The sequence below is a fragment of the Lepisma saccharinum genome, chromosome 18 (assembly GCF_977018435.1).
Source record: "Lepisma saccharinum chromosome 18, izLepSacc3.1, whole genome shotgun sequence".
NCBI lineage: Eukaryota > Metazoa > Arthropoda > Insecta > Zygentoma > Lepismatidae > Lepisma > Lepisma saccharinum.
This window is the reverse complement of record NC_139246.1, coordinates 11,374,344-11,400,334: the sequence shown is the minus strand read 5'-3', so window position 1 is coordinate 11,400,334 and position 25,991 is coordinate 11,374,344. Positions and strand designations below refer to the sequence as shown.

Below are 25,991 nucleotides of genomic sequence, written 5' to 3'. Positions count from 1 at the left end.
CTCGCAATCTCACCCATACGATAAGGAAAGCACAGGCAGACCACATAGGAATGGTGTAATAAGAGGGCATATTTTTTCTTTTTTTTAAAAGTTTTAACTCGCACTGTTTTTTTAGTGGAAGGTTTTATAGTGATTATTTTAACAAATAACAGTGAGCATGGGTGCAGCAAAGGTTTTAGCGTTTTCCAAATATTTTACCTTTACCATATTGTACCAATTCCTTTTCCTGACGAGTGTATGATTTGACGAGGCTATGGCAATTTTCGGATAGCTGAAATATAGGACCTGAAGAAGGGAACAGTGGTTTCCGAAATGTTGTCGGTGTACAAAATAGATATTCATTTTACATAAGTAATAAATATTTTTGTATTTTTAATCTCTAGAAATACGAAAGAATATATACTGCTGGACAATGAAAACCGGACACTTTAATATTTGACATCTGAATTGCAATAACAGCTCGCAGGTATATTACAGAATGTTCGGCAGATCATGTAGTACCATATGCACCATTCATAGGCTCGGACTTTGTTTATGCATTCGTACTTAATTCAGTTTCTGCAACATTTAGTTAGCCCTTGTACCAGAGCTTTTATCGACCCATTGCGTTATCACAAAAAATGCAAGTGTCCGGTTTTTTTTGTCCAGCAGTATATATAAAAGTGAGTAAGTCGCACAAACCTGAAGTATGAATATTTTTAACGAAAATTTGCATTTTCAGTTTAGCACAATTTTGTGCCAAAACAAGAGTAACAAGATTTGTACATTCATTACAATTATCTACATATAAAACGTGTCAACATGCACAATAGATCAACAAAGAAGCAGTTGATAACGTACACATAGACAGGAAGTATAATGTACAGTATTAACCCAAATACTGTTCACTTCAAAATTCTGCTATTTTGTTTGTTTTCATGAACATAAAGAGGTCAATCTTAGTTTTGTTAAAATCTATGTCTAAATATGCAGTTTCTTTTTCTAAAGCAAAAGCAATTGCAGGACTGTCATGCAAAAGAAGATGGAATATTTAGACATTTACTTTTTAAAAAGTAAGATTATATGTTTATATCCATCAAAATTGTAACAAAATGCCAGAATGTTGCACTAAATTATAATATATTTATAGATATGTTGGATCGATAAAATTATTGATAATTTTACCGATATACCAGTCTGCCTATATTAGCCGATGCCGAAAGGGTAGAATTAATCTGTTCCAGGCCTAGTATTTTATTGGTATCAGAAAAAGACCCATATTACCATTTCCTTACCTGGAAAAGATGAAGATAAAAATACAAGGCTCTACTGCAGAGGACATGCTAATGTTATTCAATTTAATTTTCAAAATCACTTCAGTAACTCAAAATACTCAGCCATTTTCTTTAATGTACACAAATACCTGAAATTTATAAAATTAAATATTAGTTAAAAAAGATAAAATCTTATGCCACATGTCGCTAACATCATAAAAATGTACAAGAACAATTGTCTTAATAATTACCTTTAAATATTTCCAAATTTTCAAATCCATCTGCTCACGTTAAATGTACATGGGTAAAAAAAACATGTTAAAAGTTAATTTTTGAGGTTAACTTATAATTTGTGCCTTGTTTTAAGCCATGACAGAAATTTTAAAAAATAATTAAAAAGGTAAAAGTTAGAAAGTTAACTTTTGGAAAGGTTAAAGTTGACCCGTGTGCACTTAAGCCTCTTTCCTTTCCTGATGAAGAACTCGGAAGGATTTGAAAATTTGGAAAAATGTAAGAAGTATGTATCTAGACAATAGTCTTTCTACATTTTTATTAAATATTATGTAAATGGATATATTTTATGTACCAGTAACTGATAGGGTCTCCAGATATGGATATTTTATACATCATAGAAGTACTTACCTGTGTTGTATTCATAATATGTACTTTCACTTTCCTTTAAGCTAATCACATTAGTGATAGTGAATGATTATTAAATAAAATTATTGAACTGACACTCAGGCCAGGACTTCAAGTAGCAACATTTGGTGACAAAATCTTGAGACTGCCATGCAGTACACCGAAGTGACAGATAAACAGTTTTTTAACTGATATTTCTATAAATAGCCTTTCATTTACTACAAATATCATTTTTATAAATACAGTGGTACAATCTATATAATTTTGTTTCCTAAGGTAAATATAAAAATAGAGGATTTCTTTTTCATAAGGCAAAAACCATTAACACCACCTGGTTGCGTTACCCCCACACCCCCTATACGCCTTCATGGCGTGGTGCTATGCACAGGGGAACACTTTACTTTTTTTTTTTACTTTTACCACCTGGTTGCAAACATCAAGTAGATAAACAAACCAGTTGTATGCCCAGAATTTTTGAAAAGGTGGGGGAGTGGGGGATTACATTTATTATTATATATTTTTTCTGATAGCTCTCATCTTGACATCTTTTCCTGCCTTTGGTGTTTTTGGGGTATTCTGGGCCAAAGGGGGGGGGGTTATGACCCCCTACCAACACCATTTGGGCATGACAGTGAAACAAACAATTCAGGTCCTTCATGGATCATCAATTTTATATCAGATTGGTACAATATTGGTCATTGGTGTACTAATACAAATTTTATATCTATAGATAACTAATTAATATGTATGCAATATATGGAAATTTAAATCCACATATGAAAAATATTCAATTTAACATTTTGATCTGAATTTGGCAATCATTAAAACCAGATATGGACATTTCACGAAGCATCCTTGCAGTCCAACTTTACGGGTAAAGCCTGCAGAAATCTGTCCAACATACCATCGGAAATCAGAAGAAATCTTAAACTGTATCAGTAGATTCAGCAGTTTATATATTACGCTGTCCATTTCAGGCATACTGTGACTTCTTGTTGCTATTGGACACAGCTGGTTAGAAATGAAGCAACACAATGGAAATCATTCATTGACATTTTTGCAACACATTATTTTGTTCTAATTTATTAGTACATGCCTGCTTCACAACACAGAATGTTAAATACCACATGAAGTTTTCCGTTCTGCAACTGTTTCACCAAACTGCACAGAAATAAGAATTCAGAAAGACATTTCTCAAAAACTCTTCGGTCATATTATTTCTAGGCACATTCTCCACATATTGTGCAGTAAAAGTTAAATTTTTCCACTTTACTCTTCTTGCTGTGGCATCCAATTAATTTTTGAAGGGCCACTACCTTCATTATTATGTAGGTTAAGGCAATAGATCATAAAGTGTGAACCGCGACTGGCTTACAGGGGTGCCGCAAAATGTTCCAATATTTTCACTAAAATGATGATTGTTCCAAATATGTCATTATTTAGTACTTTTTAGACATGGCATGTTTCTTAAATTAAAATATGTTTATTTTAATAACTCAAGGCAAGCAACCTAACCACATTAACTGAGCATTGCAAGTGTTAAGTGTTAACATTGTAAAGTATGTATTTAATCAGCGCCATTGTTTTTTTTACCTAATAACGGTTTATACGAATCGTTATTCCTCTCGGTTGAATAGTTATGGTCTTTTAAAAATGTGAAAAGATACATTGTTTACATCTCACGCAGCCGCCATTACATCTGCACTCGTGACCTAGGGGTTACGCTATGAAAAATGCTACGGACCGAGCCTATCCTTGAGAAGTGCCATGAAATATGCCATGGGATCTGAAATGCCATAACATTTCTCACTTTACACGGTAGCTTTTTGGTCATGGCGTAAAGGTTTAAGAAAAATGATTTCGTCTAAAGCGGGCATTAGTTAGGCCTACATGCTGACTTGGGCACCGCAGAAAAATCTTGAAACACTAAGGGTGCCGTGAAACGAGAAAGTTTGGGAACCCTTGGGTTAAGGCATCTAGATACTTCATTACTAGGGCTTGGAAGTTGATGTCATAAAAAATCTTAAAAAATTACCTGTAGAATGACCTTAAAATTATTTAAAAATGGCCTAAAAATTATTTTTCGCTCTTAAAATGAAAACTTTAATTTTTCAGGAATTACAAGAGTGTGGTTGAATAATTCCATCAAACCCATTGAGGTGTAAACTACCGAAGCAAGGAAAAAGAAGTTAGTTCAAGGTTACATAAAATACAACACAAGGTTTACATAGAAATTTTCAGCGAAAAATGCAGGCTCAACCAGGACTCGAACCTGGGTCTCTGGCATATCGTGCCATTGCTCTAACCACTGAACTACCGAGCCAGCCTGGCCTCACCTGATTTTTCGCTATCGCTGTTTTACCTGTGTGGAATCGTCTCTGCCACTGCTACCGAAACGGGATCTGTTGCCTTTGAAACACAGTAGACTTTGACGTTGCCTGGTATGCCAGAGACCTGGGTTCGAGTCCTGGTCAAGCCTGCATTTTTCACTGAAAACTTCTGCGTAGTACATCTGTGCTTGCCTAATCTAGAATAACACAAGGTTTGTCTGTTCAAGTCATTCATCTTCTTTCAGAGTGGGCCTTGCACTATACAGAAGTCGGTCATCATTTGAAAATACAGTTGTTTCACGTGGAACAGAGTAAAGTGATAATAGTGGCCAGCAAGGGAAGCGTCACCCAAGGTATTTTAAGTTTGCTGGATCTGTTGCAAAAAATTGTTTTTTTTTCATTGACTATTTTCGATTAATGACATTCTTGCTAAAAAGACCATGTTAGGAAATGTAAATATGTAAGTTAAGTAAAACGATTTCAAATTCATGAAACAATAGGGAAAGACCAAAAAGAAACTTCAAAAATGATTTTAAAAATGCAGCAAGACGACAAAAAAATAGTAAAAAATGACCTATCTAGGAAGTACAAATGAGAGAAGTGGAAGAATAGATGAGGAGCTACACAGAAGAGGACAAATGGGTGGTGGACTATATCAAAGTGTTCGAAGATTAATATGGAACTGGGATGTACCTATGACTGATTGATTGATTGATTTAGTGTTTTAAGTCCACTTTAGGCACAGAAAGGCTAATCGGGACTGGACCTACAGTTTAAAGTGGGATCCGAACCACTATGCGCATCCACCGGGTATCGAACCTGGGATCCCTTGATTACAAGGCAACGACGCAACCATTGCGCCATTGGGGAGGCCCTGGATGTACCTATGAAATGCAAGAAGGTAATATACAACACATACTATGTGCCAATAAATACATACGCAGCAGGGACGGAGTATATTGGGGAAGACTAGAAGGGATAGAATAAGGAATGAGGAGGTGCGACAGACAGTGGGGATCGTGAAGCTTCAGGACAGGATAGGTCAGGCACAGATGAGATGGTTCGGACATGAAGAGGATGGATGCAGAAAGACTACCAGTAAGAGCTTACAATGCACAAGGGGTGGAAACAAGGCCAAGGGGGAGACCAAGATGTCGGTGGAAAGAGCAGATAGCAGAGAGTGTTAGGAGAAAAGGACAAGTTTGGAACACCATGGAAAGAGAGAAGTGGTGGAAGACCAGGAAAAAATGGACAAGTTGATTCCTATGTCGACCCAGCCAGAGGCAGGAAACAGCGAAGGATGATGATGACCTAAACACCAAAAAGGGACCAAAATACAAAAGAATGCAGAATCAAAATAATGTTTTCTGGTTCTACCTAAAGGGAAGCTGAATGATATCAGGTTTAGCATTGTTTTCAAAGCTCAGAAAAAAAATATGATTTTTCATCAACTTCCGAGCCTTATTCATTACCATAGGTTATGGCATCGAAATTAATTGGACACAAAAAAGAAAACAGTAGCAGGGAAAAAAATAACTTTTCTACTGATTTACTGTACCGCACATGAATTCTCTATGCACTTCTCCGAGTTATTCAATTACTATATACATGTATATCTCATATAACTGTTTTGTTGTAAGTTACCTTAGAATTATGCTTACATGGGACACCCTGTACTGTGTAGAAATTTCAGCGAAAAATGCAAGCTCAACCAGGACTCAAACGCAGATCTCTGCCTTACCATGCCATATCTCTACCAACTGAGCTACCGACCCAGCCATTGCTTAATCTGATTTCTCGCTGTCACTGTTTTACCTGTGTGGAATTTCTACATGTTTTGTTGTAATTTTGGTAAAATAATTGTAGAAATCCAAAAACTTTCATTCTATAATTAGAGGCATGAATATTTCGTTTTTGACGAAATGACAAAATGTGAAATAACACATTGTAATGCTAATTTTTCATGTTTCTGAAAGGTGTGAGGTGCATTTTCCTATCCTGTTTTGTCATGAAATGATGCGAAATGAACTGCAAAATGCGAAATTGACTCTCTTGAACACAAAATTTACCGTTCATATACCAATGCGACACTTTCTGAAGTCAGAATTATCCTGCAAGTTATGCAATTCACGGAAAATTGCGTAATTTTCATGCAAACATTTGAGAAGCAAAAATGGACTCCTTTATAGAGGAATAAACTTAATATTCTGGTAATGATTTAATGTGCTATTAGAAGGGATATGTTTATTTTGTGTAATAGTGCAGTTTTTAAATCAAATTTTGGATTATATTCACATTTTTAAAACCAAAATGTCATTTTATATGCAGCTTTTTCAACGCTATGACAGCGAAATTTCATTTTATTTACTGCTTTTGAACCCGTAATTGACTGTTTTCGTACCGAAACTTTACTTTTTTATTTACCAAAAATATGTGCCTCTATCTATAATTCATAAATCTATCAACTGAACTGTTTCATTAAAGTCAATGTTGCAACTTCTCAAGCATAAACCTTAGTCAGAAATTCCCACGCAGTTCAACAAAGGGGTTAATTCAAAAAGCATGAAAACTGAGTTCCTCATATTATGAGAAACGTAAGAAATTTCTACTTACATACACGTCAGACAATATTATGACCTTGTGCATACTAACATACTGGTATGTAGTAGGGGCTTAAATTGTACAACTCAGTTTTTGTGACTGAATAAATTTTGCCTAATTCCTTTAATTAATTAAATAACTCTAAGCACAAATATAATCATACACAAGAGAACTCTTCACATGAAAAATTTCGAATATTTGGTATTATTAGACAATAATATGAATTCCCAGGCAGAATCAGGTAAAAACAATTTTATTTCCTTTTCTTTCCAACTGCTATAAAATATAGTAGCGAACGATAAAAAATATCGAGTTACTTTTGTGTGTGTGTGCAAAATCAGTCTTTGAAACAATATATCATTATGTAGTCTAGTAAAACTTCCTATCACCGTAATACCTTTTTCTACAAATGCACAATAAAACAGTACAAAAATAAATAATCACAACAATTCTAATCCTTTGATGACATTATATGCACAACAAGGTAGTTCAAACTGTCAAATTCAACAAAAACACGTCAAATTATGCATAATTTGGCATAATTCAACATAGTTCCCATGATGTAAATTACTCGATGCAAAATGTTTTAAAAATCAAGATTAAACATTTCTTGATTTAAATAGTCAAGTGTTCCTCTGATGCTTACACATTATGACACTAGACACACTGAAAATTCATAACATTTCACCTCTTGTGATTCTTTTAATTGGTAATTGTGACAATAAACCAATCTTGATTATGAAAATCAAGATTCGCGCACAACAATCTGAGCAACAAAAGCCAAGACCAATTTCTCAAATTCTACACTTTCAGCATGTAAAAGGGGTTGCCTTTATTTATTTGATTATTCTCACCATTTTACTTAATGTCAAAATACACAATCAAAAATATAGGAGAAAGGGTTTTTCATTGGACCTGATCTTTTAAAGACTTTTTTACATTCTCGGGCAATGCAAATGCCATACCTGAAACAATATACTGTAAAACGAATCTATAAATTACTAGCACCTTGATAAACTTCAACGTCTGATACTGTTCTTCAGAATTAGCTATGATATAATTTCATGGCTGGTATGGTAAAACTTGTTTTTAGTATTGCCTAGGTAAAGTTCCATATTTCCAAATTGCAGTTTTTATTGGTTTTCTGGTTAATTTAGAATGACTATTGCATTCACTAACAAAGGTTACAGCATATATAATACCATCTCCATCCTAGATGGCATAACCTTTGTTAATTACAGCATCGTAAAAGCAATAAAAACTGCTATGTCGCCAATGTCGAAATACGGAACTTCACATGTGCAATGATATAATTTGTTGAACAACAGTCAACATCCCTACCAATAACAAATAAACTGTAACTGTTTGTACAATCCATGATGCAAGCATCTCAATACACTAATATTTGTCTTTTATATACTATTTACAATTGATAACCTCAAACTATTATTACAAAAGTAATGATTTCCTAGCAGTTACAAAATTCATATGTCTTCAGAAATATTGCACTACAACTTGAACAGTATTCTACACTATCTTTCTTCAGACACTAGCACTACGAAAACTGACACTAATTAAAAAAACGATCAGCGTAATGTAGCACCTCGAATCCGACCTCCACCATGATAAGAATTATAATCATCCATTCTAAACGTACATGGTGCTTGTCATTTAAATGTGAAGACAACAGTTCAACAAGCTCAAAACAATGGTTCAGTTTTTCATTCATAACCTGTAAATGTGAAGAAAAATTAGCGTTCATAAACAAAACTACTATTTTCACTACAGAAATCAGATCATCACATATAAAAATTAAAGACAATTAGCTGATAATTTTATTTAAATTACTACGAACTGCTTGTGTAAACTCACTTCTCACTATGAATAAAATAATGGAAAAGTTTGTTTCAAGTCTGCTTAATGCACAGATAGGACAATCGGGACTGGACCTACAGTTCAGAGTGGAATCTGAATCAGTATGTACTTTAGCATGTATCAAACCAGGAACCCCTTCATTACAAGGTGATGACATTACCCCTATGCCATTGAGGAGGGCCGAATAGAATAAGAAGTGAAAAAAACATACTGTCTCTTGTGGTAAAATGATAGAACATTATTACAGTGGAACACCAATTCTAAGTTTACTGTTTTTACATTTTCCCGCATTTTAAATTTCCTCAGCTGGGTCTCCTGAATAAAAGTAAAATTGAGGTTCTACTCTATTCTCTATGTATTTATAAATACTGAAAAATGAAACAGATTGCAAGTGATAATAATAACTTAGAAGCAAATAGGCATTAGAATTTAAAAAAATAATTTAAAAAACAATGCATTTGGAAACCTATTATCTCACCTAAAATGTTATATCTAGTGATAAATGTTCAAATATGATATAAAAACATAAGACCTGGCAACAATGAGATTAAATGTACTGTCAACAACAAACAATTAACCATCTTTGTAAAAATGATTCAATAAACTATGCGAGCATTTTTCTTCTTACTACATTGTGTTTGATGATGCAAATGATAAGTTTGTGAAACATTACTGTTATAAAATAACCAATGTGATGTTTGTAAATGCAGGGTGTCTGAATTGAGAGCAACACATTTTGATTGGCTATAAGTGAAGCATTGAAGACAACTCATCAAGCGAGTGGTACACTTAATACCAGTTCTTATCAGTACTGGAAAGAGTTCCATACTGGTTTTTCCTATCCAAAACTAATGATTTACAATTTGTGAGGGTTACTAATCAAAAAAGCAATTTAATGCATTTATAATAGCAACATTCTGCAACATTCATTCCATGAATTTTTAACTCTGTATTCTTTAAAAGAATACTGGACTTATCACTTAAAATTCACTCTTAGGCCTGCTTTAGACAAAAGCATTTTTCTTAACATTTATACCGTGACCAAAATGCTACCGTCTAAAGTGAGAAATTTTATGGCAGTTCAGAACCCATCCTATTTCCATAGCATAACCAATCAGAAGTGATCTCTAGGTCACGAGTGCAGATGTAATGACTGCTGCATGAGATGTAAACAATGTATCACTTCACACTTTTAGAAGATGATAACTACAGAGGCTGTTCAGCGTATATGTGACCAAACGCGATTCCTTCCCCCTGCACTCAAAATTAACTCACCCAACCTTGGTCGGGCATGTTTGTCAGTGTAGTGTGTGAGCTGTAAAAGAGTGGTAGTGTTTTCTCACTGGGCCGAAAATCCCACCCAAACTGAGCCACTTTTGGGAGGAGTACGTTGTATAACTTTTCCAAGCGTTTTGAGTTTTCTGGCTGGGCCGAAAATGCTGCCAAAACTGAGTTGATTTTGGAAAGGTTATGTTGTAGCCCTTTATGATGCAAAGTTCAGTGTGACAATGAATGATCAGGGAGTAGTGTAAGAGCAAGGATTGTGACGTTCATTTGACTTTATTCAAGAATGTGATCGGCAAGTATAAGGATTGCATGGCCTCAGCGTTCGGTTCTCCAACAAAGGGGATGAGAACACAGCCGTGCACACAAGCCACCACCAGTATGCAGGCGAAACTTCGCAGAATGGCCATGCAAGAGAATCCACCGACCCAAAGACAGATGGCGAATCATCTAACCTTGTCTTTGGAAACTGTTAACCGCATCTTGTACCTGCATACTGGTGGTGTGCATGGCCGTGTTCTCGTCCCCTTTGTTGGAGAACCGAACGGTGGGGCCATGCAATCTTTCTACTTGCCGATCACATTCTTGAATAAACTCAAAGGAACGTCACAATCCTTGCTCTTACACTACTTCCTGATCATTGACACACTGAACTTTGCATCATAAAGGGCTACAACATAACCTTTCCAAAAGCAACTCAGTTTTGGCAGCATTTTCGGCCCATCCAGAAAACGCAAACGCTTGGAAAAGTTATACAACGTACTCCTCCCAAAAGTGGCTCAGTTTGGGCGGGATTTTCGGCCCAGTGAGAAAACACTACCACTCTTTTACAGCTCACACACTACACTGACAAACATGACCGACCAAGGTTGGGTGAGTTAATTTTGAGTGCAGGGGGAAGGAATTGCGTTTGATCACATATACGCTGAACAGCCTCTGTATTCAACCGAGAGGAATAACGTTTCGTATTAAATGTTTTAGGTACACAAGAATAGCGCTGCTTAAATACATACTTTACGTTTACTGTACATGTATGGAAGAATAATTTTAGTTCTTTCCAATTGCAAACACCATGCACTCACCATAGATGGTGTAACTCGATGTGCCTTTCGTGCTGTATGTATTATACATTGTAATCGCAAAAGCTAACTGAAATGTTCCATGAAATGCTTCCATGTACAGTACTATCTGCTATAAGATTTTTGGAAGCATTTACATAGCATTTATGCTAGCAAAAATGTTAAAGGAAATGCTTTCGTCTAAAGCTGGTGTTACCTTTGTTCTTTTAGTAATGTTAAAATGACTGCATGTTTTATGATACAGATCCTCGAGTTCTTCTCGCTCCCAATAAAAGTCTGGGGTGTCTAACAAATCAGAACTCAGGTTGATCAGATGCCTCAGGGCAAAGAGTTCTCCCGTCTTCCTTAGAACTTCTTCACGGGTCATTTTAATTTTTTCACCTCGTTTCAAGTCCTGGAAAATAGAAGGTATATTGTCAGTGCACACTGAAATCGCTTTAAACATAGGCAATACTTGGTAATTCACATGCTGATATTTTAAATAACTGAAATGAATCACTCCACAATTCCAAGCATATATTGCTTGCTTCTGTCAAACATTTCAACCTTTACATGAAGCTCTTTTCATCTGGACAATCTGGGATTTCATACTGTTTCATTTCAGATATATAAACATGTTTGTCTTGTCACAAAGCACAAAAACAAGATAAAATACTGCACACACAAAAATACAACTCTAACAGTTCTGTTTCACCGGCTTCCCACTGGCATCAAGGATGAAATGGAATTAAAACAGGTGTGCACCCGCTCCTACTGCCCACGCCTGCTTTAGCTCCATTTTATTCATGAAAATGTCAGTCGGAAGGTGGTGAAACGCTGGACCTTTTAAAATGTTATTTTTGTGTGGTGTTTTTCCTGTTTCATGCTCAGCATATGGTGTTAGAAGCTATTTGGATGAATATACAGGGTGATTCAGAATTCCTATTACACACTTCTAGGGGTTTTAGAGAGGACTTAGTAGATCATGTTTTGAGAAGGAACCCATGTCCGGAAACGTACAGATTTGGTACTACACAGATGACAAGATCACATAATTTCACATCTCCCGCTTTACCCGTCAGTTCGATGAAGGACCTCCTCTTCAACGTTGAGAGTGAGGCATGTCTGTGGAGCACCACAGTCAACAAGAGTTATATAATGAAATGAAATTCAACATCAGTTACAACAAATTCGGTGAAACCCCAATTTTGCATTTTATCTAAAGATATCCGCTTGGTGGTTACGCAGAGAGGGATATTTCACTCTACTCAGTAAGCTTAGTACATGCTTGACAAAGCTGCCAGACAGGTGGCGAAATTGATTGCTAACGAAAACTGCATGAACAGATGAACCACTAGTTTATTAGAGAGAACCCAATTCAACTTTTTTCTCATACAATGTTATAAAAACGTTCCCTAGTTATATCACCTTAATCTTCTGAAACATGTAAAATTGAGGTTTCACTGTAATTAAACAGATATGAATCAGTTGCCAATTTAAAAAAAGTAAAAAAACTTTTACATTATCCCCTGAATTTACTTTACATTTACATTAATTAAATTTAAAACATTAACTATCATCCAGCATTTCTTTTGTGGGACGGAAGTCAGATGTTTAATATACTTTAATATAATAATTTGAAATATTAGCTTCTATATTCTGGAACGATTTGTGCTTCAAAGTTTGTCATTACAGTGATGAAATAACTTGTTTCAATGTATTATTAGTAGTGTACAAGAGTGAAAATGCAATGAATAAAGTGAAGGCCCAAGTTCCTTTTGTTTTATTGCGATTTCATCATGCTACGAATGCAATTATTACATGGTTCAATTTTGATGTACGTCTGATAACACATACTGCAGAGTTTTAGCAATTACTTAAGGTTTTGTCCAATATATGCTTTCGTGGTTAGGTTAGGCAGGTCAGATTTGGTTCCCTTAGCATTAAAATAAAGTCCATAAATGCATTCTACTAAGGCTCTGATTTACTTCTAAATTCATTCCCACGCTTCTACGATATTTACTGTCACTTGTCGACGGAGAATATCTTGTCCATGAGAAGTACGTAAGGTAATTTTCAAGTTGTTTTCTTCAACATAAATAACTCTTCTTCGAGTTCAAACAGTGCTCATTACTTTAAGGAAGGTTCAAATTTCGTGTGACAATCATTTCCAAAATTTTACGATAATGAGTCTTTGTGCTAGGAGAAATCATAAAACAATCGGAACCATTACCAAAGTGAATGTCGTCAGTTTCTTCCCGAATAACTACCACTGGAGGGGTCACTGCACGTCATCTGGAGTCTCAATATTCCAACAATGATATGGGACAATAACTCCGACCAGATAAAATAAAAAGTAACATCACATGCTTTTAATAATTTATTTGGGCTGTGAAAAGAAAAACTTCAAATTATGATTGCAAGAATAAGTACACCTTCATATACAGTCTTTTCTGCTGCATTTGAGACTATCCCCAAACAACTTATGATGAGCATACACAGTAATTTCCATGAACGTTTTATTGCAATTGTTTTAGTCTTAGTGTGGCCCTTCATCAAAATAGAAGGCTTTGTACATGTTCATAAAGGAAAGAAGAAACCATTACATACCTCTGTCACATACTCAATGCTATCCACATATCTATCGAGTGAGGCTTCCCATATCCCTAGCTTCACCGACAGAGACATGGAATTGGACACAGTGTACTTCTCAAAGTCAGTTGGCCCATCCGTACTGAGGACTACATTTCCATCTATCAGCCTTGTTTTACCACTGGAAAAGGAAATTACAATGAACAGAATAGAATTGTTTGCAACCATTCATGTTATAACCAGGGCTCGAAAAATTCCGGTCGCCATCGTGACTAAAAATTGCAGCCTGGTGACTGTGATCTTTTGCTGTAATATGTACGAAATTTGGATGATTCGAAGTTCAAATTGCAGTACAGCGTAAGTTAGCATTTTTTTAAAAATCAACGTTGTGAACACTCCATCGAGTCTGTAACAATTTCTTACCCTTTGTCCCCCAACACCCCATTTCCTGCTTTCTCAAATAATTTAGCGATGTTTTGAATACCGTGATGCTCAGCATCTTGTACAGAGTGTTTCAAAAGTCGCACAACCAATCTGGAAACATATATCATGAAAACTGTACGAGATATTTACACCGGGTTTTCTGCATTATAAAGCCTCATCCATTGAGATATGTTTCAATGCTTAAAATTATCAGTTCACTCCGTACAGAAAATTATATAAATTAATAACTGACGGAAAGCAGCATTAAATTTTTTCCAGAAATGAACTTCTGAGTAAGAAAAATATGTAATTAGACATTTGATGACTGATGTCATGTCAGTCTGTCATTTGCGACCAATATTGTTCATGTGCAACATTTGATGAATTTTTGACTGGCGATTTTATGGGTTGAGTGAAAAGTGCCATGTTTGGGACATATCTCCGTATATGGCAACACTAGCAGGTCGAAATATTTCCAACAGTCGCATGCAACATGTGTCTAAGTATTGGCTATACATTTACGTGAAAAATCGTAAATCAAGAATTTGTGCCGAAATTGGACTCTGGAGGGAATCCTAGGCTGCCCCTGGTTGCATTGAATTCTCTTCACTCACTTTTGCCACTACTGTGCCTGTTTTTTTTAATTGATTCAGCATGGTGTATTCATTGGAGCAGTGCGTGTGCGTTGCTGAAGAGTATTTTACTACTCATTCTTACACTCATGTGCAAGAGGTTTTCCTATAAAAATGCCCTGCTTCTGCTGTACCTCACAAAGCAACTGTTTTACAACCAGTCAAACACCAACAAATGATCCCACAAATTGTTTAAGAGTTGGTATTTATTGTTGAAAATCAGTTCTCAGATGTTTTCAGCAAATTAACAACGTTTTTTAAAATAATGTAATTGCTTATATTTAGATAAATACTAACATAAATTTATGAACGCAGTGATAGCTTACAGGATTAGTTTAGTGCAGAAAACCCGGTGTAAATATCTCTTACGATTTTCATGATATTCATTTTCAAAGTTTGGATTGCGCGACTTTTGAAATATACTGTAGTATGCACAATTGCTAGTAGGTGGTTTCCTGGCACCTGATTTTCAGAGCTGGCACCTAGCTTTGAAGAAAAATTTTCGAACACTGGTTATAACAGCATTCACACACAATGTTTCTTCTGTAGTATCAATGCTCATTGAAAAAAGAGGAACATTTGAAGCATGCTTTATCTATTACAAGTAAGCTGTAATGTCTATTTTTACAATTTTCCATTAATAAAAAATTTAAAACTTTGCAAATTTCTGTGCAAAACCATAATGAAATACCAATGTAACAATGCAGTTGGAAGTTTTTTATGTTGATGGTAGAAAATGCAACTACCGCCACCTGGGAACAAACAAAACAGTGACACACTAGCATCTCCATCCCAGATGCCACATCCTCAGTTAATGAAGGCTGTGGGCCTTCAAAATTATTCAGAAAGCATCCAAATTCGCAATGCGAAAACACTAGACTTCATGAATGAAGTACTAAAAAACCATGTTTATAGCATCCATCATGAAAACAGAATGTAGTTCCATGAAAAAGATGGCAGTTTCTAGCTCAATAATAATTACTATTATTTTCAAGCTCATATGGCCTTGGTATGTAGTGCACAATTCGAACTGCATGATGCGCTCCCTGACCTCCACAAGTGCACAAAAGTTTTTAAAGCCCATATTAAACCAACAGCTGTACCTCACTCCTGTTATTCTGAAATGTAACAATCTTTAATTTCCTATTGACATAAGAAAAACAATAACGTGCCACACTAAATAATTGGAGATGGACAATATTGGAAATCTGATATTGCCATATATCATCAAGAAAATATCATCACAGACGATACAATGCGATATTTCTACCATATCATGACATAGGCGATATATCCAAATCACCAAAATATCATGACGATATATCACCGACACAATACATATTGCCAAATTTTCATGATGATATATCGTCTAGTTGATATTGCCTGGATGATATTTTTCAATATCGCGATATATCGTCTGAATGATACCAACACTATAAATAATTCACTACTGTAATATTCCATGAAGATGCTCTTTATTTGCACACACGCTAATTCTGCAAACACTTACTTGGTTTCTGAATACGTGTAGAACATTTTCTCACTTTCATCCATTAGAAGTCTTTCATAGTAACTGTTGTCCTCAAACGGTTTAATAAAGTTTATAACATTGATGCTTTCAAGCTCATTCACATTCCAGAACACAACGGAACCCTCACGGAAAAAATAAATTTCCCGAGGCTCCGGTCCAACAGGGTACTTCGCACACACGTGAAGGAAATCCTGTGCAACTACAAAAAAGAGAGTCAAGTTTAGAGAAATACTTATTATGTACTTTCAGTATAATGTCATATGAGAGTTGATATGTTATGTTCCCATTATTAACGAAAAAAAAAGTATACATGTCATAACATACCTGGATAATGAAGTCATCAAATTCTGGTCTGAAAATCTGACACTTCATTATTCGTACACATGTTGTGACTTTCAGTTTTTTGTCAGTACTCTTACACATTAAATATAAAAAGTGATTATCCATATATAACATTTACACGGAACACAAACAAATATTTTCACTCTAAAAATTCACTGCTACAATCAATGTTACCAGCCTCTTTTTGGCATGGAACATACGTATATGCATATGACTTTTATGTAAGAGGCATTACTCAGGAAATATAGTGGAATTGGCATGTGATTATCACAAAATCACCGCCATTGCAAAAAGGCAGAGAAGTGATTTGGGGGAGTTTTCCTCAACTTTTGGCTAATCGTCACAATGAGGATGACTGATACAATGAAATTAATGAAGGAACTCGCACAAAGAATCCGGTCCAGACCAGGATTCAAACCCATCATCCCTTGCATCGTAGCATGCTGTGCAACGTGTGAACGTGGTAACAAATCTAGGATATATAACTACAAATTTGATAATGATCATGTTACAGCTACTATCTAAACCTACTATGGGCTATGAGCCTATTTTTTCACCTTAGAAAAGAGGAAATAAACTGCAGAAATATTAGAGCAATGAAACTTAACAATCTACAATTACTCAAAACGTATAGTACATATTCTCATCATGCCTAACACAATAATGTAATTGAAGAGGTTTTCTCGAGCAATCAGCCAGGTGATTTCCCGAGAAAACCTCTTCAATATTCGCCGCCAGGAAAGCATTCAAGAATTATACAATAATGTAAGGATGTAGCTACATGAAGCTAATAGCACCAAAAATAACCAAATTTCAATAGAAATATAAAATCAAGTTTATATTAATTACGTCATACCACAAAATGTTTCATAGGGGGCAAAAATAGTCTACATATCAGCTGAGTCAACAAATGGCTGCTTCTTCTGTATGTGCTTATGAAAATGCATGAAATACAGTTCATGCAGAATGTGTGTATATTGATAATATTGGAATACCACAATCAGCACCTGGGTCATCACAGGTTTGCCAAGTGTCCTGGTTGTTAATAAATGAATTCAATCTTTCCAAACACAATTTGTCCAGGTCTCCGACTATCTTTTCAAATGAGAGATATTTTATATTCAATCTATTTTTTTCTTTTCCATTGTATGATTCAAAGTTCACAGAACTGCTACGTTGCTGGAACTTCAAACTACAATGGTGATACAGCTCCTGATCATATTTTCTTCTAGGCATGTTACAAAACATGCGAGAGTTTATTGCTGATGCAAGGAAGGACAGGAGAGGTTGGAAGCCAGTGTGCAGTGAAAAACCAATCCACTGCTGGGTGCTTTGGTGAGTGGACGATGTAATATTAGAACCACTGTCCAAGTATCACCTTGTTCATAGGGACAAGGAAACAGCCTGAGATTTGCTCTAGGAATTAACATCAAAGAAATGCACCCTTGCAGGGCTCGAACAATCCCGGTCCCCTGGTCGCCATGGCAACTGTGATGTTTTGCTGTAATATTGCTGTTTTTTTAATTTGTTACGTACAACATTTTGAAGATTCTAAGTTCAAATTGCAGTACAGTGTAAGTTAGCAAATGATTTTTTTAATGATGTGCACATTCCATAGAATCAGTAACAATTTCTTACTTTATGCCCCCCCCCCTTTATTCCTGCTTTCTCTCTGCAAGCAATTCGTAATTAAACACTCATGTGATTTATCAATGTCTTGAATATGGTGATGCTCAGCTTATAGTATGCACAATTGCTACTAGCTGGCACCACTTGAAGGTCAAGACTGGAGTTCTATTAATACATTGGGGGTTGGTGAACCCGACCGAGAATAATATTCTTAGAGCAAAAGCATGCAGTGCGAAGTTCTTTGTGTTTTGTTTTTGCAATTTGGAAAAAAACCTTTGCAAGTGTGTGAATTCATTGTGAAATGTGCAGTAACAAATGATAAACTGCAGAGCTGGAAGCAGTCTCGGCTAACAATTTTGCCATTCCTTCGAAAAGAAAGACTCAAGTTCACTTCATCACCATGTGAGGCAGAGGTTGCAATACTGGAGTCAAATAAAAATTCTGTTACAACGGAAGCAGTTTCCAGAGACTGGAAATTTAAGGAAAAATGGTGCAACGAACTAAAGTGGCTTAAATATAATCAGAGTGCTGGTGTTGCAAGATGTGAAACATGTGCTTCATACCCCCCGGCCCCCAATGTCAGATGGATATTAAAAGGTTTTACTGGTATGTTCAAGCTGGAAACTTTCAAAAAACACACAATTATTTCCCTATAAAAAAACGTTGCCGTAAACAGGGCAGTAACTTCGCTGGAATCAGCCCCTTTGGCAGGAAGTGTGAAGAAAATAGACTGAAAGATGTTTGCACACCTCGAAATCGTTTACACTGTAGCCAACTATGTAGCATAAAATAACAAGCCGTTCCCCCCATTTTTAAGGTTTGCTAACAGACAAATGTGCACGGTGGAGGCACATAGTGGTTCGGATCCCACTTTAAACTGTAGGTCCAGTCCCAATTAGCCTTTCTGTGCATAAAGTGGACTTAAAATAACAATTCTATAGGTGTTGAAATGAAAAGTGAGTACAGTATTTCTTTTACATTATGTGCTGTGAATATGTCAGTGTGACTCCATGTGTGCCCAACAAAAAATTCTGATAAATTGGGAATATTTGTTGAACAAACTACAGGTAACATGTCACACAAAGGTAAGTTTGTACATTTTAAATTGAAATTTAAAGCTCAAAAAAATGTATACATGTACATGATGTATTTGTATTTCCATCAGCTATTGATTTTTTTGCTGATGCCTGGCTCTGAAGAAGATTTCTCGAGACCTGCACCCTTGTCTTCCTCTCCTTACAAGAATGCTTATCTAGAAACAGGAGAGAAAAGTAGCAATAAGTACCAAAGCAAGAAAGAAAAACATTCATTATAATGATCCTTCAGTAGCATTAACTTCATCTGTTCCTACAGCTGGGGTGAGGGAAAAATTGTTCTGTCTTGGCTGTGGCGAGGAATGTGAAGAGCCTAGGTGCGATGTAGTGGATGTCAACAATGGTGGCAACACCTTTTCATCTATGAACTCTTCAAGGATGACTTATGTTGATATGCATCATTACAAGATATTGCCTGCAAGCTGGAACATTTAGTCTCATTTTTTAAAGACCATGAATTTACTGTCAGTAAATTTTCATATGTGTTGTGCTTTTGAAATGTCCAGTGTTTTGTTACTAAAAAAGTTTTGGCACTGGTCTTATACTTATCTATACATGGGAATAAACACACTTATGTATCTTTACCTTACCAATAGTACACAACTTAAAATTCCATTATAAAAATTATGTCCTTCCAAGTTTCTACAAGTGTATTTGTGTCCATATTTGATTCAACGCAAATTAAATGTGAATATGAAACATGCAAGCTTACCCACCTGCTTGGCTAGAGGATTTCATGCACTCATACATTGGAGATGGATGGTACAAGTTCTGCTTAATCAAAGCACTGTGCAGCTTCTCTAAGTTATACTCCTCTGCAGTAGCATATGCAATAACACTAAAAAACTAAGAAGAAAAATTAATAGGAGCACAAGTGTACACTATTATTATACAGTAAAGGAAAAAAACATTTATTTATACCCCTTGCATATAGTTTCAGATTATAGTATGATGTGTCTACAGTCATAATGCTTGGATCACTACTAAGAGACATGATGCTGTAATGACACAGTCTCATAGTTCAGTAGATCTAATACCAAAATATCAAATCCAAAATTCTTGACTTTTTCTTGACCTTCCCCCCCCCTTTTTTTCTTAACATTTATTTTATCGCCCCTAACTTAGGTATAGTTGGAAATTAAGAAAATAGATATCTTTATTCAATGAAAAATCGGGTTAAGATAAAAATTGAAGCTGTACATTAACAAAAGATTTAGACTTGCTTTGAATGTGAAAATTAATGCTTCAGACTTCATCCTGGATGGAGAATGTCCACATTACTCTTTTTAATATTTTTACAAAACTGCAAGCATACAAGAATGTAATTCTTAAAAAACAAATTGAACAAATCCTAACCACAACTCAACACAATTTTATATTTACAAACATTCGATTTTATCAAATCACACTACAGGTATATAACAATGTAAATTCATTATACTGTAAGAAATAGCAAACATTCTTGACCACAAGCATAATTTCTTGACTGGCAAACACCCTGTAATATTAAACTACAGAATGAACTTTTGGTACTGTGATATATCCCTTTCTACAGCTACAAACCAGAACAACATAAATATGAAATCATTTTATATAATTTAATATTTTTTTTATTGCATTACCTTGTAATTGTAGTACCCTCGACCTTCTGTACCCTCTTGAGAAAGTGAAATATTTTCCATGGTTTATGAATGTTTCCAGTTCTTTTTTAGCTCACAGAAATGTGCTTTTGTAAAATAAGGTACATCTGTTACCATAGCATGTTACATTAACATGAAGCACAATAGCCCAAAGGCTTCATGCAAGTGACTATAGCACCCAACAAGACATTCCACAACAGCAGTTATACTTTTACATTGTTAGGTTAGGAGTGTTAGGTTTGAAGTTGATACCAATTTTCGATGTGTTATTTCGCTATTTTAGTGTATGCACAAATGGTAAAATTGCAAGTTTTTACGTAGCTGGGCCATACTTTGGGACCAATCAGTTATTCGAGTTTTCCGTGTGCTGGGACCAATTTTACATTACATAAAACATTGAAATCTGTCAAAAAGAAAATTCAAGATAATTCTCAAGGAGATACAGTGGTCACGTAATTGTTTTAGCACGAATTATTAAAATGACACCAACTACAAAATTAAGCACTGGGATAGCGTGGAAGACATCAGATTGAGATTTCTTCTGCAGGGACATATCCATGTTACCACCAGGCAATAAGAGGCAAAGTCTGGGTTCCAACGACAGTGTAAACATTATATTTCCTAGAGTAACTAGAACTCAACAGGTTTTAAATTTCACATGTGCAGGACATGACCTGTAACCTGGCCTGTTCTGATATCACATGGATCCAGCATCCATTCATTTTCGTATGCACTGACAAAAGGGTATCCCTCAATGGTATAGTGGAAACTCTGTCACCTTGTAATAAAGTGGTTCTGGATTCAATCTAAGCTAGAGGCATTACCACCAAAGCCCCCGGGTTCGAGTCCTGGCCTCGGCATAGGTGAGAGCCACTTCACCAATACCGGACCACTCTCCAATTGTGTAATAATTGCGGTCAAGTATGGAAATGTATAGAAAAACGAAATAAACTATGTTTTCCTAACGTAATGTAACCATACCGTAAGAACAGCAGGTCCACGGAAGATGCCATTTTCCCAACATGAAAAAATCAGCATGCAATACACCGTTGCCAAACGTACCTAATCAAACGAGTCCACATTCCTAAATAATAATTTTTCATTGTATTTATGTTAATGGAACCTAACCTAACAGGCTTAATCTAACTTCGTAGGCATTCCTCGAACACAAGGTAGGAAAACTGTTGTGCATGTCTCCTGGCATTAATCCTTGCTGAACACACTGTAACTGAGAATGCAAGTGTGTGGCAATGCTGGATACAGCGTAACGAATTGGGTCTCACTTACTGCACAACACTTGACCAACCTTATGTTCTGACGTCAAGGCAGAAAGCTTTTCAATTTTAGTGTGTTCAGTTCAGCCCAAATTCCTTTTGTTTTATTGCGATTTCATCATGCTACGAATGGAATTTTTACATGGTTCGATTTCAATTTATGTCTGTTAACACATACTGCGGAGTTTTAGCCATCACTTAATATTTTGTTCAACATATGTTATCGTGGTTAGGTTAGGCAGGTTAGGTTTGGTTTCCTTAGCATTAAAATAAAGTCCCTAAATGCATTCTATTAAGTTTCCGAATTACTTCTACATTCATTCCCACGCTTCTACGATATTTACTGTCGCTTGTCGATGGAGAATATCTTGTCCACGAGAAGTGCGTAAGGTAATTTTCAAGTTGCTTTTTCCAACATAAATAACTTTTTTCGAGTCCAAACAGCGCTCATTACTTTAAGGAAGGTTCAAATTTTGTGTGACAATGGTTTCCAAAATCCTACGATAATTAGTCTTTGTGCTAGGAGAAATCATAAAACAATCGGAACCATTACCAAATCATTTTCTGTAGCATTGTGGAAGTTCGTGATTGTAGTTTTGATCCATTTTAATGTGAATGCATGTTGTTTTCTGCGAAAATCTCTGTCCGACACGCTGTTTCTGCTGCCGCCATTTGCTTTCTGCACGAGAGCATAATGTTCCGTGTGTTAGATGACATAACACAATAGTCAGTGTTTCAAACTCACCATGTTTTCACTAGAACATGACGTGTCGAGTATTTTTAATTTTTTTTTAACTATGCTTGCCTAACCTAACCTTACGGAAAATTGTTTTTGGGGCTAACATGAATGGTTTGTGAGGCTAACATCAATGGTTTGCGAGGTATTAGCATAATTTCAAATGCAGGCACAAAAGTAGGTATTTTCCGGTGAACGAGATTGCAACACTGCATAAATCGACACTTGCACAACGCACGATGAACCAGTACACTGTCGCCATAATGTGTGTTACAGAATCGAAATAGCAAGTAACAGTAAGTACTCGTAAATGTAAGAAATAGACATTATCATAGATAGAAATGCATTATTTCACCTCAGGAAATGTTCCGCATTCCAAAATAGTATGTTAGCAATGTAAAAAAGTGTGAAATATATGATTTATAGGTGTCACCCCCATACTATAGTAGTACCATTTTTTGTTGTATTTATGCTAATGGAACCTAACTTAACCTTGTAGGCATTTCTCGTCTGACGTCGGAAAACAAGGTAGGAAAACTGTTGTGCGACAAGAAATATGAAAGAAACATGGTTGTCAATTGCTTTGTATGGAGAATCATTGTGGTATTTAACAAGGTTAGGCATGAGTTTACAATACCGGACCACTCTCCAATTTCTATAAAATTTCGCCTACTTACTAATTTCGGTGTCCTGATGACGTAACTGTAGTTCATATTTGGCGGTCGCTTGTTAAAATTGTACATTTACGTCTAGAAATTGTAAAATAACCTTGCGATTTACCACGCTGATTGTCCCTACACAGCAATTCGGAACCATCTTTCTTTCGCAATTCGTTAATGGTCTTCCTTTATGCACAACAATCTTGCTGACGTAAGACGAGGAATGCCTACGAGGTTAGGTTAGGCCTGTTAGGTTAGGTTCCATTAGCATAAATACAAAGAAAAATTAATATTTTAGCTACGAGAACTATACCTTGTCTTGCCTGTTGATTTCTTCATGTTGGGAAAATGGCATCTTCCGTGGAGCTATTGTTCTTATGGTAGGGTTACGTTACGTTAAGAAAACATAGTTTATTTAATTTTTTTCTCGATTTCCATACTTGACCGACAATTATTACATGCAGATTCGTGTTTAGGAGTTCACAATTAGTGAGTAGGCGACATTTCATAGAAATTGGAGAGTGGTCCGGTATTGTAAACTCGTTCCCAAGGTTATTCTACAACTTTTACACGTTATTTTACAATTCCGGTAACACTTTACTATACCAGAGACGGATTTCTTCAAATTTACAGGAGAAAGTACTTACGCAAATCATTTTCTGTAGCGTTGTTGATGTTCGGGAATGTAGTTTTGATCCATTTTAATGCGAATGCATGTGGTTTTCTACGAAAATCTATTTCCGACACCCTATTGCTGCTGCCGCCATTTGCTTTTTGCACGAGAGCACAATACGCTCTCGTATTGTTCGTATATGCTACATTGAACGAAAGGAGTGCTAATGGAACCTAACCTAACAGGCCTAACCTAACCTAGTAGGCATACCTCGTCCCTGTGATGGTTCGTGGGGCTATCGTGAATTTTTGGGCTAACGTCAATGGTTTTTGTGGCTACCCGTGGATGGCTTGTTTGAAATGAGGAACAACAGTAAGTACTCGTTGATGTAAGAAACATACATTATTTTCGTTAGAAATTCATTATTTCACCTAAAGAAATGTTCCGCAATGCAGAATAGTACGTTAGCAATGTAAAAAATTGCGAAATAAATCATTGATAGGTGTCTCCTGTATAGTAAAGTAGTACCGAAATTTCATAGAAATTAGTGTGTGGTCCGGTATTGTAAACTCATGCCAAAAAAAAAAAAAATTTGCAAACTTGATGGCACACAAATGAACAAAATGCTGGCAAAATTTTCCTATCGATTACAACGTGTAAGATATTCCACTTACCCCAGGCATGCAATTGTCTTCCTCTTCTCCTAGAACACGTCGTTTGCGCTGAGACCTCTTTTTTGTCTGCAAGGCTGATATCTGTTCATGTATGCCTTGGCCACCTGTAGCTTTACCTGTATCCGATTTTGGTCTGGCATTCACGCAAACCGGTAGGAACACTATTGGACAGCTTTTATTTAAAATCAGATTCGTTTCCCACCTTGTATCTGAAATTGCATGTCCTCTGTACATATGAAAATGTGATCTCGCTGTTGACGCAACTCGAAACGGAGAAATGTCCACCATCGTAAACGTCCTTACACAAGTTCTGGACAAAATATTCCACGTTGACCCAACCATTTCGCACAAAAAGTTGACATACACAACTATCAAGACACTACAAAATACTTTTCATCATGCGTTGCTGTTGTGGAAAATCTGCCGTTTCTGGTACAGAAGTCCGAAGCAAATACGTTCAGCACATACAAAACTATATACTACAATTAAAAAATATTTTTACAAAAGACGGCTATTACAAATTCTCAGAATTCACGTAGAAAAAAAAGTGTTCGCGTAAACATTAACGCACCTCGAACTTTGTTGGTGCCGGTTTCTGTTCGCCCACGGGAATCGGAAGTCATTTGTTTATGTTCTGCTTTTTCTTTTGTTTAACACTTTTAGGTTTTGCAATTAGTCCCGCAAAAGGTAAAGGTAAAGTACTCCCCTGTGCTTAGCCACACGCCATGAAGGTAACGCCCCACACTTTCTTGATCCGGTCGTAAGTGGGGGTGATGTGATCAGCATCACGACCCTGACCGCCTTTACCCTCCCAGGGTTTCCCCCAGGTATACAGTGGGATTCATGAGTATTATCGTGCAAATTGTCCATGACTATTTTCATTAATTTTTCTCTTACATCCTGTGTGTTTTTTAGCGATGGATTTTTATGTATGCTGGTGCAAAAGTTGTCAACAGCTTGTTTTGAGTTTTCTATTAATTCTTGAAACTCTTATTGGGTCAAATAAAGTGCACCCATGTTATTCGACGCTGGGTGGGCGCCGGGGCCCAGTGATGAGCATCTACGCGTAAACAACGATAGTCTACATTCTACACGTAGACTATTTTATACAT

General features: G+C 36.0%; 1 protein-coding gene and 1 non-coding gene across 3 annotated transcripts; both read right to left on the bottom strand.

Annotated features, from left to right (window-relative positions):
- Positions 1-1,292: 1,292 nt before the first annotated feature.
- Positions 1,293-25,480, bottom strand: LOC146002390 (required for meiotic nuclear division protein 1 homolog). Of its 2 annotated transcripts, XM_083140142.1 has the most exons (7): positions 24,880-25,480; positions 20,000-20,129; positions 16,198-16,417; positions 13,651-13,813; positions 11,258-11,455; positions 8,427-8,555; positions 1,293-1,402 (listed from the first exon to the last, which is right to left on the bottom strand). In XM_083140142.1, exons 1-7 carry the CDS (start codon positions 25,219-25,221, stop codon positions 1,373-1,375), a joined length of 1,212 nt encoding a protein of 403 aa, XP_082996268.1. In that variant the 5' UTR covers positions 25,222-25,480; the 3' UTR covers positions 1,293-1,372. The 2 variants fall into 2 exon arrangements, with proteins under 2 accessions (XP_082996268.1, XP_082996267.1); XM_083140141.1 differs by lacking the exon at positions 1,293-1,402 and having other exon boundaries at positions 7,061-8,555.
- TRNAI-GAU (transfer RNA isoleucine (anticodon GAU)) lies at positions 4,144-4,215 on the bottom strand. Its single transcript has one exon. It is a non-coding gene; the product is annotated as a tRNA-Ile (tRNA).
- Positions 25,481-25,991: the final 511 nt, after the last annotated feature.

Excerpts from the sequence above, each read along its gene's own strand:
- LOC146002390 (XM_083140141.1), bottom strand. The coding sequence starts at position 25,221 with ATGGTTGGGTCAACGTGGAATATTTTGTCCAGAACTTGTGTAAGGACG. Across the intron at positions 16,418-19,999 it reads GAAATCCTCTAGCCAAGCAG|TTGCACAGGATTTCCTTCAC; the intron begins GTGGGTAAGCTT and ends TCTTTTTTGTAG. Across the intron at positions 8,556-11,257 it reads ACATTACTAAAAGAACAAAG|GTTATGAATGAAAAACTGAA; the intron begins GTAACACCAGCT and ends TCACATTTACAG.